The 16,524-nt window shown below is 35.5% G+C and overlaps 1 protein-coding gene across 1 annotated transcript in view; it reads right to left on the bottom strand.

The window, feature by feature from the left end:
• Positions 1-16,524, bottom strand: part of INTS7 (integrator complex subunit 7) — a 68,179-nt gene that overhangs the window by 40,478 nt on the left and 11,177 nt on the right. The window contains exons 2-7 of the mRNA XM_037136988.2: positions 15,882-16,011; positions 14,936-15,082; positions 12,597-12,734; positions 9,357-9,403; positions 6,928-7,127; positions 6,326-6,448 (exon numbers count right to left, since the gene is read on the bottom strand). Of these exons, the coding sequence (XP_036992883.2) occupies positions 6,326-6,448; positions 6,928-7,127; positions 9,357-9,403; positions 12,597-12,734; positions 14,936-15,082; positions 15,882-16,011 (785 nt within the window). The remainder of the gene's footprint in view (positions 1-6,325; positions 6,449-6,927; positions 7,128-9,356; positions 9,404-12,596; positions 12,735-14,935; positions 15,083-15,881; positions 16,012-16,524) is intronic.

Raw genomic sequence — 16,524 nt, 5'->3', positions numbered from 1 at the left:
AAAAATTAACTGGTTTGGAAAACTTTAATCACAGTACCCTATACTTGGGCCCTTCATTCCGTTGAGTTTCTAAAATATTCAGAATGAGAGCATTTCCTTTACACCTGTTCCACTTGATGCCACGTAGAGTTATGTTACTTGCCAACACACTAGTAAAAGTAACAATGAAATGGACACAATTTGCATTTGAAATACCAAGACTCCCAAAATCAATCAGCAGTGATACGACCCACTGAGAAGAAGGAAAGAAAGTAAAGAGAGAGGAGGAAGCCTTAGAAGAATAATTATTCTTGGTAATTGAGAGTAAAATTCAAATTTGAAATAAACAAACTATTACCTTGTAAAGTAAATCATTAGAAATGTTTGCCTCTGCTCTATTTCATTGTTTTCAAAAATATAACGAGGTTTTGAAAAAACAATTACTTGATCACATCCAATCAGTGAAAATCAATATGCTCAGGTTTTAGGCACAGTGGGAAAAAATTCTTCATGGGAAAAACAAACATTTAAAAGTATATATTTTAAATGAAAAGTAATCAATGTTTAATTAATAATCAATCAACTTTTGATAGGGCAATAAATATGTAACTGGAAATGCTCTCAGAATATTATCCCTGGAAAAAGTTCTACATTCAGATAGATTTATGGTACTTTTTAATCCATTCAGATGGATTTATACCTTCAAGAGGTAGAAAGTTTCTTATGTCATAGCTCTTAACCACTCCTGAATTTAGAAAATCCTAATTCATTTTAAGACAGCATAATGTCAACCCTACAATTTGTCAAAGTATACAAAAAGCAAAACTACAAAATAATCCTACCTTTAATATTGTTTCTTAGAGTTACTCTCATACAAGCATTTTTATGTCTATGCCAGACACTATACACAGGGGTGGACTAAAGGAGGTTTTTGTATGGAAAACAGACATGCAGGTCATGATTATTACCATCACATTATTGACTCAAAAGAGTGTTACAATGGCACAGGAGACCTACTTTTGCCCACCCCATGCACTGCTTCCCTCCACTATCTGGCAATCCTCTAATACCCTAGTTTATTTGCATTTCTATTTTTCTTCAGATCTCTGGCTTTGCATCCTCCATTCTCACCCACACCTTATGATCATGTTTCCATATGTGGTCTTCCCCTTCTCCTGCCGCCTTCTATTTTCCCCAGCATCTTTTCCAAGAACCCTGCTTTCTCATGAGGTGCCCAAAGTAGAACAGCTTCAGTTGTGTCATTTTTGTCTCTAGCTATGTTGCAGGCTTCATTTGCTTTCGGGCCCATCTGCTTATCTTTCTGGAGGTCCAGGGTATCTGTGGAAGTCTCCCTCTAACACCATACAGGGTGGAGCAAAAGTAGGTTTACAGTTGTTTGTATGGAAAATACAACAATCAATAAATAATAATACGAGAATAAACTTTGTGTTTTGCATGCTCACAACTATAAACCTACTTTTGCCCCACCCTGTATTTCAAATGAATCCGTTTTTTCCCTATTGGCTTTCTGATAATACTTCTGATAAACTGATGACTCTTACAACTTCTAGATCTTCTATAACTAGGTAGATCTGGTCACTGAACTCCAGACCCGTATGTCCATGGCACAACCACTTGGACGTGTGACACTGTAAACTATGTGCAGAACTGAACTCCTTCCTGATCTGCTAGAGAAATAAGCTTCCCAGCGTTTTACCCATACCAAGTAAATTTTTTGAAGCCCAAAACCTCAGTCATCCTTTTCTCCTCCTCTACATATATCTGCCAGTAAATCAGTCAGCTTTGCCTTTAAAATAGAGTCCAGCAGAAGTAAGGTTTGCTTGAGTGTGGTCGGTAGGGTACGTCACTGTCTCACACAAATGGACAGCAATTTGAACATTTCACCTAAAATGTCAAATGGTGTGCTTCGGTGTGATATTGTTATGTTACAGGATTACATGTTTATGATTTTGTAATAAAGAAGGGGCGTTATTTGTGCTGGACCCAGAATATTACTTCTCGCTGACAACCCACAACATCCATGGTTCAGGTGACTGTACTGTTTTCTAACTGGCTTATTTATAATCGTCTCCTAAATGTTCTGCTCCTGCCCTTGTGCCCCTACAATGTAGTCTCAACATAGCTAGGCCAGAGTCTTTTATAACTCAAGTCAGATAATAGCCTCTGCCCTCCCCCACCCTCCATTCCCTGGTAACCACCATTTTACTCTCTGCTTTGATGAGCGTGGCCTTTTCAGTTTCTATAAGTGATATATTATGGTATTTGTTTTTCTCTGTCTGACTTGGGGAGTGGGTAACTGGAGGGATAGGACAGATAACGTTCAAGGGTTTAACCAACTTGCAACAAGTAGTCAGTCAGTCCTGTAGATCTAACGTGTAGCACAGTGCATACAGACAAAAACATTCAAACTTGCTACGAGACTATAACACAATTATTCAACCACTAAAAAGAAATAATTACATAATATGATAGAGGTGCTAATTATTGCTATAACAATCATATTACAATGTATAAGTGTATCAAATTAACATGTGTACCTTAATTGACACAATGTTATACATCAGACATATTTCAGTTAATAAAAAAAGACAATGTCCTCTGCTTCAAATTTTCCAATGGCAGTCCAAGCCATGCACAGTAAAAGCTAAAATCCTTACAAAGGACTCAAGGGCCCTGTATGATCTGCTTGCTCTCCCATCCAATAGCATTTCCTACTCATCTCCCTCTTTTTCTACAGACACACTGACCTCACATTCACGCTGCTCCCTCTGCTGGCACAGTCTCCATTCAGCAGCACATGAAGTCAGTGCTTCCTCCTCTAGGTCCTTGCTCAACTGTCAACTCTTTAATGAGGGCTTTTCTGACTGCCCTATTTAAAACTCCATCTTCCACACTCACTAATCCTCCTCCCTGACTTTATTTTTCCCCACAGCATATATCACTACATGACCTCTCTATGGAACAGAAGCAAATGCAAATCTCCTCTAGAGGAATGCACTTTCATTCTGGGCCTTAAAGAATTCCCCACACATACTTTTCCAAGGAAAATGAGTAGCTCAAGGTAAAAACAACCAAGTATACAAGGAAAAAGGGTATAACGCAGAACCAATAGTAATCAATAGCAGAGACAAAACCTGAAAAGATTTTAGATAAGCTGGAAACATAATCAGTAAACCCAGAATAAAGCATAAAAAGATAAGGACATGAAATATGTAAAGATAAGGAACATGGGGGGATTAATGGAGAAGGGCTAACACACATTTAACTGGAGATGCAGAGAGAAAAGCAAGAGAGACTGGCAATATCTGAAGGGATTATGCCTGACAATTTCCCAGGACTGCTGAAAGACACCAAATTTATAATTCAAGAAACTCAATCACCTACATAGTTTAAATAGAAGAAATTCACAACCAGACATTTCATAGTGAAACTGAAGAAAACCAAATTACAGAGAAAATTTTAAGAGCAAAAGGAAAAAAATTCCCCGTGAAAGAATACTGCTACTTCTCAGCAGTAACGACGGAAACCACTAGAGAGGAAAGTGGTATCCTCAATGCTCTGGGAATTCCATCGCCGATGAAAGTTTAAGACTGAGGGCAAAAGGAAGACATTTTCAGACAAGCAAATACTGAGGAATGCAGACCCTCTCTAAAGGACTGTCCAAAGGCAGAAGGAAAAATGTCTCAGAGCCTGAGATGCAAGAAGAGCAAAGACAGTGGAAGGTCCTAAAAACAATGACTTTACAAAACAGTAACAAATTGTTTGACAAGAAAAGATAGAATTAAGACACATGACAACAATATATAAAAGTTCAGAGGGATGTAAATGCAGTTAAAGTATGTTCTAAGGTCTCTGTAACAGAATTAACTTTAGATTTTCATTAAAAATATGCATGTTGTAATTTTTATAACTAAAAGAATTAAAAAGTCTGTGAACTTCCAAACTATTCACAGAAAAATAAATGGTAGACATTAAAAACAATCCAGAAGGTAGCCAATAAAAAGAGGAAAGAACAGTGAGACATAAATACAAAAAATAGGATAAGATTTAAACCTTAATATATAATAAATCATAGTAAATGTAAATGAACCAAACACTCCATTTTAAAATGACAAAGACTTCCAGGCTGGATTAAAGATAATCCAGGTAAATGCTCTTTATAAGACATATCAGAAACATAATGATGCATAAAGGCTGGCAGTAAAAAGACAGCAAACAATCTACCATGTAAATACACCCAGGAGAATGCTAATGTAGCTATGTTAATATCAGACAAAACCAAGTCAGGCAAAAAACACATTTAAGAGACCTAAATAAACATGAAGATATAACATGTTCATGCATTAGAAGACTTAACATTGTAAAGACATAGATGTCTTACAAATTGTTTTTTTTTTCTTTTCACTGCAATCCCAATTAAATTATCAACTCTTTTAAAAAGGTGGAACCTGACCGGCTGCTGCTGAAATTTGTATAGAATTGCCAAGGACCAACCAGCATATTTTTTGGACTATAACATGCACCCTGTCCCATTTGGCAGGAATAATGGCCGTTAATGCTGCTGTTGAGTTCTGTTTACATTTATACTGGTGAAATATTGTTATTTATGTTATTAAATATTTTAGCACATTTTTTTGCTTCAAAAATTTTTTTTCTGTTTTCCTCCTCTAAAACCTATGTGCATCTCATGGTCTGAAAAATATGGGTAAGTACGAGTATCCATAATATATTCAGAATGACTGCAAATCAACAGAAGAATAGGCAAGAAATGTGAACAGCCATGTCACAAAAGGAGAGAATTCAAATGGTCAATAAACACTGAAAAGATGTCCAAATTCTTTAGTAATCAAGGAATTAGAAATTAAAATGACAACTTCTAAATTGGTAAAAATGTAAAAGTCTGATCATTCTAGATGTTGGCAATTAAAAGGAAAAATCACGCAACCATACAGACGAATGTCGCCAGTACGGTGTTGAGCAAAAGAAACAAAAACGCAGCAATCTTTTAGGAAAGCATACACAGATGGTAACGTTATAAAGAGCAAAGAAATGATTATCACAAAAGTCAAAATAGTGGTTTCTTTTGCATAGGTGTTAATGTTCTGATCGAGGAGGGTGGGAGGGGAGGAGGGTTCTGATCTTGCAGTGTTCTGTTTCCAGCTGGAGGGTGGCTATAGGGGTTTTCAGGTGCAATTCTTGGATTATTAAATATACATTTAACATACTTTCCTGAATGTATGCTTTGTCTCACAATAAGGAAAACAATGAGAAGGAGCAATACAATGCCCATCCTTGGTTTGGTTCTATGCACAAGTTCCTCAGCGCGACTAAAGTGACTGGGCACGTTCTCTTCTTGGAAAGACAGTATTGTTTAGTAGAAAAAGCACCAGATGAGAAAAGTGCTTTTAATTCAGTTCTTAATTACAGCCTCTTAAGAAACTTTCTTAAGCATACTAAGTGTCTCAGAACTCTAATTTGCTCATCTACTAAATGCAAAAACTAACAACTGCCCTTATTTCTTAAAATATTTGTGCTTATCCATCTATAATATATTGAAATATATTTAGAAAAATTGCAATAAAAGAAACAAACACAGCAGCTTAGTTTTAATAATCTGAAATTCAAAGGTTTTTGTGATACCACAGGTGTAATGATACCAACAGATAATAAAATCTATGAAAATGAAGGGCAAATTCTAACAATCTTCCACTTCTCTTTAAATAGAATTTTTAAGAAAATGGTGCATCTGTTATCAGTAATGTGGAAACAAATAGGGTTACATTTTGGGGGAAAAAACAACAAAATAGTAATGTAACCTAAGAGATGCTATTAAAAAATAATATAGTAAAAGTCTGGAAAATGAGATCTGCTCTTATATTATTTACAGAAGAAAACTTAGGAATGTCTTTTGCTCTCTGTGAAAAGGAGAAATATACTTTGCCAAGTTACCCATCTTGCATCTTCTCCTTAATAAATCATAGCAGCACCAAAATTATTCTCCCTAAATTGACTGAAGGAGACAGGAATAAAATAAACAATTTAACTGGCCTTCTCAATTGGCCTGATAGTGCTGCTTATGTGAAAATTAACAAGAAATTGAGAGGCAAGTCTAATTCACTAAAACAAACAAACTTTAAATGATAGAAGTTTCAAGCATTTATTTTGCCACGTATAACTTCTGCTGTAAATTCAACAATGTTCTTAGAATTTTTCAAATCTGAACACTTAGAAGATGACAAAGATGACATAAAAATTTAAAGCAAAACAATTTATTAAAATGCTGTATTTTTCTATATAAATTATTAATGTTCAAAGTTTTACGTACCTGGATGTTCTCCCTACTCCAAGTATGTGGTGTTTTATTTGCAAGTAATTTCAGATCTTGAATAGCAAGCCTCTTTACTGCTTTCCTGGGGTCATTTTTCAAATACTGCAAAAGAAGCTGAATCTACAAAGGCAATAAGCCACATAGTTAACAATACTGTCACTGAAATTACCATTAGGAGAGCAATGTTGCTTAGTGAAATTTACAGACTTAAGACAGGACTCATTTCAAAGTGCAGCCCTGTCATTTATCAGGGCTACCATGTTTAGTCCTTGCTCTCTTTGTGTATAAAACGATACCATTATTTAATTCATAAGGTTCAAGCACAGGGCCTGGCCTTCAAGACTCAATCCTTTCTTTCTTTATGCTCCATGCTCTGCCACGTACCCATCTCTACCTCATTTCCTCAAGGAGTCCCCAAAATCAGTGATGTGAATACAGAGAAGGCAAAAACAAGCACAAGGAAATTAAACAGATCTTTATTAGAGAAAGGGTATCTTAATATTATCAACATGTATGAGTTAATGAGTTATTTATCTTTTAGCATATACTTAATATGCAAGATTAGTGAAGAAAAGGCAGTTAAAAAAAATTGAAACTACCTGCTTAGGTGTATCCACCAAAGATGAAGCTGCAAGCAGAGTAAAAGTGTGCAAAGAAACGATCACCATTTTGGTGGAAGGATAAGATGTGACCAGCTGTTGTAAAAGCTGACGAGCGCCGGAGGCCAGGATCGCGTCGTGGTGCATGTGCTGCAGGATTGGGATCAACTTCAGCTTCAGGTCTACAGGTGTGGCTAAGCCTAGGTACAAATAGGGTTCTCAAGATGTGTGATCATCCTCCTTGATAACAATTCACGTGTAAACGTTCTGACTCAATTAGCACAATAACCATTTAAAAACAAAAAGTATACTAATATTATGTTTAATCAGTACAATAGTTTTTTCCAAAAGTATTTATCTTAACATTAATTGTTCAGTGACTATACAACCACATCCAATAGGAGAAAATGCCTTTAAAAGGCACAGTGAAAAGCAAACTCATTTTGCTGCCTATTTCTTCTCATAGCATACTAAAAAGGTATAAATATGTTTATATACGAGATCTGTCTCGTATATAAAAAGTGCAGCCATTGTTAAAATAACGAGAATGGTTCGTGCGACATCATTGTAACCTGGCAGCCAGAGAGTGGGCTAGAATATGCATGCATGAACAATGTTAACTTCACTGTACTAGTCAGTGGGGGCAGTAGACAAGGTTGAGTGAGCTTATGTGCTGTGTGGCTGTCACATTCAAAATGACTGAGTAGAACAACAAATCTGCATCAAATTTTGCATTAAGCTTGAACATTCCTCTGCAACTATTCGGATGATTCTGAAGCCTGCAGCTTTATGCAACTGGTGACGGGCTTCGTCACAACACTGTGTCCTCTCTGGCATCATGTCTTGTGCAGACTTTTTTGGCAAAACATCCTATCACCCAGGGGACTCAGCCCCCCCTACAGGCCAGATTTGATGTCTTGCAACTTCTGGCTTTTCCCAAAACTAAAATCACCTTTGAAAGAGAAGAGATTTCAGACCACTGATGAGATTCAGGAAAATACGACAGGGAGTTAATGGTGATTGGGAGAAGTGTGTGAGGTCCTAAGGTGCCTACTTTGAAAGGGACAGAGGCATCACTGTTGTAAGTACAATGTTTCTTGTGTCTTGTATCTTTTTCAATAAATGTCTCTATTTTTCACGGTACATGGCTGGATACCTTCTAGACAGACCTCGAGACACACACATACTCAATGGCGAAAATTTCATGATATTTACAATTTTAATGATTTCCTTTAACATTATGTCAAAATCAAGATGTGAACAGAGTATGCATGGAATGGTTTTGAATTTCTGTGAATTTTGCGTAGCAATGCTGTTCTTTACTGCATGCACAGCTGGAACTACATAAGAATTAATGGCAATGCATCTTTTCCTATCAAAATTAGCATTAAACAAACAAAACCCTTTTCTTCTACAGCAGGGTTTTGCAGTGATAAAGGTCAAAAATTGTCATTTGTAATATACTACATATATGCCAAAAGCTAATTTATACTCTGCAAATCACTAGTTTTCCCACTGCAAAATAACTCTTAGTGTGAACATATGATAGCATTTCAACTTTGGCTTACATCAACAAACTCCCTTGCTAATTTGGCCTCTATTTGGGTTTGGCCAAAGCACAGAACCCCAGGAGATGGGAGGGAGAAGAATGAAGTCAGAGTATTTGTTCCCTGGTTCCCTCTATGTAGGGTCATATCATATTCACTGACGGTCAGTCTTTCAAAGTGACCCTCTTGACACGACTCCAGCTTTCTGCTAACCATTCCCTCCCCTACATCCTAAAGGGGTGCAGGACTACATTATCACCTATAGTTTACCCTGCCCATATGTTTGTAAATGGTTCCTTCATGACACCCTCCTTGGATTATCTTAATTCAAGTATGCCGTTTGTTTCTTTGCTGAGATCATGTCTGAAAGAGCAGGATTCAATAAAAACCTGCTCTATGATGCATGATGCTTCCTTCTAGAGACAGCCCTTTCTGTAGGAAAGCCTTTTTGGAATGGCAGGAAAAAAGACACAGGGATAAAGGGGAACAGGATAAAACTCAACCACTGTATCTTCATCTTCAATTTAGTCATTTTATTTCCTTTTCTATAAAATAAACATAATAGTGTTACCTATGCAAGTCTGACAAGCTGCACAATTCAAAAGGATGTCATTTACAAAAATACGAAAATACAAAAGATGTGGTGTTCTCTAGAACTGTGCAGCGCCGTAGCTCCTGAGCTCCCTTTTAAATGGGGCTAACACACAGGAAGCTAAGTATGGAAGATGGCATTAGAAAACTTTGACCATTCATTCATAAATTATTAGTTGAATGAATGAGTAAACAGTGACTAGCACATAGTAAGTACTTAATGTTAGCAGCTATTATTAGTAATATAAATCCTATTAAGTCAATTAATAATACTAAATAAAGCATACATACCTTGAATCATTTCACTAATTTTGTTACAGATTCCTACAGCAAAATCCCTTTGGAAAGAGAGAACAGCAAAAACTTTAAAACCAAATAATTAAATTAAGATTTTCTAAGGACTTAAAAGAAACACAACACAATTAGCACTGGAGAAATGCCAATATACACTCTAAAGTGTAACTAATGCTCCAAAGGCAGGGTGCTGGGGGTGAGGTAAGAAATGCAATTGAAACCAAAACTCCAAGCAGCATATGGGTTTATGCCAACACTGTTCTCACTTGGTATTCAAGGAAAGATGCTCTGATTTATGGGTGTTGGTGCAATTTGCATCACTGAGTCATACTGCCTGAAAGATTCAAGGTTACTATCTCAATCTATTATGTTTTAGAATATACTTTTAATTAAAAAAAAGGTTTTTAACACACTAGCTGATCACATAAGCAACAAAATACAGTAGGAAACACAGATAGAATCTTACTATAAAAGCCGAACTATTTTAATTAGCCATGTATTTATAACATTATATATGTGCATTTTCCATGGTGTTGCTTTTGATTCAATGGCAATAGAAATATCACAGAATGTTGCAAAAATATTAATAACATTAATATATGGGATAAAATATAGTATGTAAAGAAATATAATAAGAGGTAATAGGATCAAACCTGGCTTATTTATCCATAGTAAATGATATGTAAGACATAACCTACTGCCCTCACTGATGTGGCTAAGTTGGTTGGGCATCATCCTGCAAAGTAAAAGGTCACTGTTTCAATTCCTGCTCAGGGCACAGGCCGGGGTTGTGGGTTCAGTCCCAGGTCGGGGTACATACAAGAGGCAACGAACTGATGTATCTCTCTCACCTTGATGTTGTCTCTCCCTCTTTCTCCCTCCCTTCCCTTCTCTCTGAAAACATATACATAAAGTCTTTAAAACATACTTAAAAAAAAAGACATAAGCTACTTCCCCTCAGTAGTAGCTTTAGACATGTCAATGGATGTCTAAATAAAATATTTCCTGCTATTATGGTATGATTTGTCATTTTCAAATCAATGCTCTCACAAGTGAACAGTGGAGTTTTCCAGAGGCTACGTGCTATTTGAAGACAGCTATTTATTCACAACTGTGAATGCATGACTGTGTATTCTTTTGTTTGCTAGAACTTTCTATGATAGATTCATGTATAAATGTGTTTCCTGAGACTCAGTTTGTTCTCAATTATTCTATTGTGCTCTTACTCTCTCTGACTACATCCATTATAATCTCAGTAACCTTGTTATCATTAAATGCATCATAATTCTGAAATCATGAAGCTTTTCCTTATGCCCATGCAGAAATAGATCAATAAGTAAACTTTGTTGTGCTTTGCAATAAAATTTTGAACTGTTTTGATAAAATTTCAAAAAATTTTATTGCTTTTGTTTTAGAATTTAAAATATTGTATTCTAAAATACAATTCATATGTAAATTATTTTTCTTATACTTAAAGAATGAGTTGGCTTTTTGAAAAAGAGATTTAAGACTCATTTTCTCAACCCAGTTCACCACAGTCGCTGCTAGAGGGCATCTCTCCTCTAGCACTGTCAAAGTGCTCCTCGGACCCCTTTTGAAGGCACTTGGGCTTGGATTTCAACTCAGATTTTGTGACTCAGAGAACTAGTTCTTTAAAAATATAAAACTTAACCTTTTTTAGAACAAGTTAAATGTGGTTATGGCAGTAGACAGGGAAAGAGCAGAATTAAATTCTCAAGGCCTGATGTGGCCAGTTATTCTCATTTGTTGAAGATCCAAAAATTAGTAAACTGAGATGCTAAAAACCCATCGGTATTAGTTGAGATACCTGATCTCAGGCCAGGTCATCCATCTTTCTCTGGGAAAGAGGTTTTTGTTAATTTCACACTCTAATACAGTTAGATGAGCCCTTCAGGCTGTCCACTGTACTAATTTTGGTATTTTTTAATATTACAAATTATAAGCATTTACTGAAGACTGGTATATCAAAAACTGCTTCTATATAAATGTTAATTTAAATGTTTATTGGTCATTAATTCTTTAAGTGAAGAATCTTGCTGTTTCTGTTACTTACTCTTAATCATTTCCCAAGACAGATAAAAAATTCCACTGTTGATTAAAATTAGCTTCTGATAAACAGAAGAGAAAAACTGAACCAAATATGATTCTAATAAATTTAATCACTAAATTTTAAACTTATCATTTATTAATTACATTTAGAAAACTACTTTTGGAGTCACTGTACATATTTAATCTGACAGTGCTAATCAGATGATAATTACTAGATAATAACACCTCCTTGTCAATAAAAGCAATTTTTAAAAGTTCTCTCAATATCAATGATACTCTCAATAATAAAAAATTTCCAATTTTCAAAAGCACAAATAGAAACTGTATTTAACTCAGATATTTCACCTCCTCAATTACTGCCACACCTACTGATTTTGAGTAGTAAGTTAAAAATGATATGCTTTCTATTCTTTACTCTCCTTTTCCAATGAGTAATCCTGGACTTCTAAGGTCTGATAAAAGCAGCCAAAGAGAAGAATATGCACATAAATAAAAGGTGAAGAAAGAAAATGGATTATTTCAATTTCTCAAATTTAGCAGAGGATCTTAATGGAAATGCTCTTTTTGATTCTAAAAAATAAATTTAATATTTATCTGATTGATTATAAAATCAAAACTTGCTCAAGACAGGATATGGAGAAATTTATAAAAAAGAAAATAAAAGTTAGATATGATCTTACCACCCAGAGACAATGTTTTACTATATATGGCTCAGTAAGAACATGACTTCCCAAACAGGTTAAAATTGGTTTCAACTCAAGTTACTACTGTCTTTGTCAAATTGTGTACAGCCCTACTGCCAAACAACTTAACCTGAGAAGACAGTAAGAAAGAGGCAGTTCTGTATTAGGGCTACGTATGTTTGGGGAAGGCTCTTAAGCAAACAAAAGCTTCTGCTATCCAATAACGCCTTCCCCAGCTACTATAATCTACACTGATCCTGTCCCTCTGGAAACTTATTTCATTTATACTTAATGCCAATTTTTGTACTTAACTATTCTGTTCTGTGTATTTAAGGTTTGCTTCCCCAACATGACGTAAACCTTCTTGGAAAACACACCTTGTCATTTACATTTTTCTGTATTGCTTAGTATTTATACATACTGCTGAGCTATTCTCTCAAAAGCTCTTCTTGAAGAGCCAAGTGACAGAAAGGCCTAAGCTTACTTTGACTGTGCAGAAAAGTTTGCAGCAGCAAAAACAGCAGCTTCGACTTCTACATTATCATGTGAATCCAGACTCTGACGAATACTATGATGAGCATTTTTCCTCTCAGGAATTATTGACGCCAGACTCCCCAACATCCTACAGAAACAGAGAAAGCAAGAAGCATGAAAATACAATAAACTCTTGGTCAGGAAAGGAAGAAGCAATGCAAAGCTAGATTACTAAAACTAAGGTTTGTAGGTAATTCCATAATCTCAGGTTAATAAAGTGTCAATGTTAGGAATCAAGCAGTGACTGAACTTCTAACCACTATTCCATACTTCAATGTCAGAAAAATTAAGATAGATTATATCTAATACAAGCAAAGTTTTTAAAAATCATCTTGAAGCACATCCTAGGTATCAAACACAACCCAGAAAAGAAACTTCTAAATTATTAAAGCATTAAAATATCAATTTTCCAGTGCTGCATAAAGAAGTCCAGTTTAACAAAGCATTAACGGTCTTACTTAACATCCACAAAGTAAAAAAAGTAAGATTTCACTACATCAGTAAATACTGGTACCATGATTTTCAAACCCATCCTCAGATCAAAAAACTCATGCAAAGGATGCTCCCTGGCACTTATATCAGAATCTACAAGGTCCAGGAAGAATTTGAAAAAAAAAAAACACAGTCTGTTTTATAATAAAATCATAAATTCAGAAAAGAAAAAATCTATTATTTGTAACAAACTATAGAAAAGGTAAGCTTGAAAAATCTTCTCAGCAGAACGGCAGGGATTTTAGAAGGCTATAAAAGTATTTCAATAAACAAAACAGAGTTCCTACAATGACAACCCTCCTCAAAGTCAATGTCCTGAGTTACCTTCCAACATGACATATCATCTCCTAATTATCATATGGAGATATAATTGATTGGACACAAACAGTAGAGTTCTTATAAGCAAGATATTAAAATGGACTAAATATGTAATTTAATTTCAATTAGAAAGGAGAGTTCTAAAATTACTTAACTTTAGAAAATGTACAACTTAGATGGATTATTTTTCAAAATATGTTAATAACAAATGGCTATTAAGCTAGTATTTTATACAAGAAAAGATTAGACCAGGCTAATATTACTGTATCTTGATGAACAGATTGTTACTATGTAATATAAAAAGGCTTTGGCCTTTTATACAAAGGCATAATCCCATATGACACTCCTTTCTGAAATATTTCTGCTAATATTAGAAATATTCTGTAGCACTACATTTCCAATGCAATGAGTATTTCCCATCTTCTTCCACTCGTTTTAATCTATAAGTCTAAAGTAATAGGTAAAAAATAACACATCTTTAAAATATGAATCACGAAAGTACTTAATTCTGAACAAGAGGGAAGAACCCGTTTCCTGATGCGCAAATACGGACACTCTGGGGAGAAGTGACACCCTGGACTTGGTGGTTAGAAGGAGTGATGTCTGGAAAGGGCAAGTGCAAAGCAAGCCCTGCAAAAATAAAAGCGGTGGGAAAAAAGTCCTTGGGGGAGGGTAAAGAAATACGTGCGCGAGTACACAGCACGGCTACTTATGACTCGCCTCGTGTTCATGTGGACTTTATTTAAGGCAGCATATATGTATTAATACATTTCTCTAGTTTGTTTTATCGAATTATATAATGAATATACATTAATTGAAAAAGTTCATAAAGTGCCAAAAAGCATTAAAAATTATAAAATTCATAAACATAAAAAAGAAATGACCCCTATAATTCAGGAATATAAATTTAAAAAAAAATCCCCGAATTATACATGATTCCACAGACAGCACAGCTAAGAAGAGAACATGGTTCAAGCTGAACATAAAGCTTACAATTTTTTAAAATTCTAACGAAATTTAAAAATTTTAAATGCCAAGAAAGAAAAGACTGAAGAAACTATAGTGGTTATATCTGGCATTCTCCAAGGAGTTCAAATATAAATTACTGTGTACAAAAATGAGTGGGTAACTACAGATGAGTACAGGAAACTGACACAAAACAGTAAGAACAAGAAGATCAGGAAGGTCAAAATGAGCTAAAGCTAAGCTACATTTAGGTCCTAGCTCTTGGATCAGAACATCTACCTACAGAATGTTCCAAAAACAAGTTAGGCAACAATGTACAACCAAAACAGTATCATAGGTGATAACTGAGAAGCATTTACAGGTTAGAACAGTTACGACATTTTTGCATTCATTGAGTCCTAGTTGAAAAAACAAAAATAAATTCTGAATATTCAAAATGAAAAAGTAAATATATTGGTTACATAATTATAACTCAAACATCTTGTGGTGAATCATAATAGCAACGCAATATACCGGAGTGTGATGGCTCTCGCTACAGGATCATTACTATGAATCACAGAAAAAATCCTCTTCACGAATTCATCCACATTTAGAATCTTCTCCAAATGCTTCTCACTTTGTTGAGTAACTTTGAGAACACAGAGCCTCAGGAAATTGTTTCTACAAAAACCAGAGATAAAATAAATTAGACCATTTTAGGAAAGTAATATTTAGTTAGGAATCTAAATGACACCATTAATATTCAATCTGTAGCACTGGCAGATGTTTTCGATCTCACTTGTCTCATCACTAAGCGTTACAGTCTATAGTGTTTCAGGTGGGTACCAAGCACAAGCAGTCAGCAAGACTGCAAGACTCCAAAGGGGCAGTGACACAAGCAGCCCTGGGGCAGAACTGAACCTCATCACATTCCAACCAAGGCCAGGAGGTCAGACTGCCTTCCTCCTCTCTCGAGCTAATTCTACAACATCTTTTCTCCTTCAGGTCTGATTTGGTGTGTGTGTAACCACATGAGCACTTGGGGGATGGTAGAAAGAAATGAGCCAGGACTGATGGGGGAAAAAAAAGAGAAATGGGTATTTTATTCAGTGCTTACATGTTCTAGGCACTTCACAGTAACTTGTAATCTGTTATAAAATAAGCTATAAAATCAGAAACTTCTCCAAATAATCAGTACAAAGCCACAGGTGTTTTGAAAACACATAACATATTAAGGTTGTCCTAATTTGACTTATCCTGTTACCTAAAGAAATAGGTACTCTCTAGTTTACACCCTTCAATTTTGCTTAAAATGTCATTAAATCTTCTACCAAAAAGCATTACACATTACCCTGTGTGTCCACTAAAATGGTAACCAACATGTGGAAGTCCTATGAGTCAAAGAGAATAAAGACCACAAAACAAAACAAAGATACGAACAAAGTACTTTGGGACACCAAGGATTTGAGAAAAGACTTACCCAACTCTGAAAACATCAGCTAACTTTAGGAATGCAGAATTGATGAGAATAGGGAATGGATACTTTTGAAAGAGCCTGGGAAAGCGAACAACTGCTTCACATTGTTCACCAAGTTTGCCAGACCTTAGACCTATGAAAAACATAAGAAGAGGAGAATAGCTTATGGGTTTGTGGCTGTAATAAGGCAAACACAACAAATACTAACACAGTATTATCCAGTAATATATATGCAGTAAAATAATTCTTAACAATAGGGTAAAGTGCAACTGTAATTCATTACCTTTTAAAAAATATAAATGGAGCCCTGGCTGGTGTAGCTCAGTGGATTGAGCGCGGGCCTGCAAACCACACAATCGTGGTTCAATTCCCAGTCAGGGCACATGCCTGGGTTGCAGGCCAGTTCCCAGCAGGGTTCTCACAAGAGGCAACCATACATTGATATTTCTCTCCTTCCCTTCCCCTCTAAAGATAAATAAATAAAATCTTTAAAATATATATATATGGCATGTAAGTAATAATTTGGAATATTGTCACTTTTAGATAAAGAACAATGGAAAAGGCCCTGGCCAGTGTGGCTCAGTTGGTTGGAGCATCGTCCTGCAAACTGAAAGGTCACAGGTTTGACTCCCAGTCAGAGTATATG

Source organism: Artibeus jamaicensis, unplaced genomic scaffold, assembly GCF_021234435.1.
Source record: "Artibeus jamaicensis isolate MK-2021 breed Jamaican fruit bat unplaced genomic scaffold, CSHL_Jam_final contig_2170, whole genome shotgun sequence".
In the NCBI taxonomy this organism is placed as follows: domain Eukaryota; kingdom Metazoa; phylum Chordata; class Mammalia; order Chiroptera; family Phyllostomidae; genus Artibeus; species Artibeus jamaicensis.
This window is presented reverse-complemented; position numbering and strand designations above follow the sequence as displayed.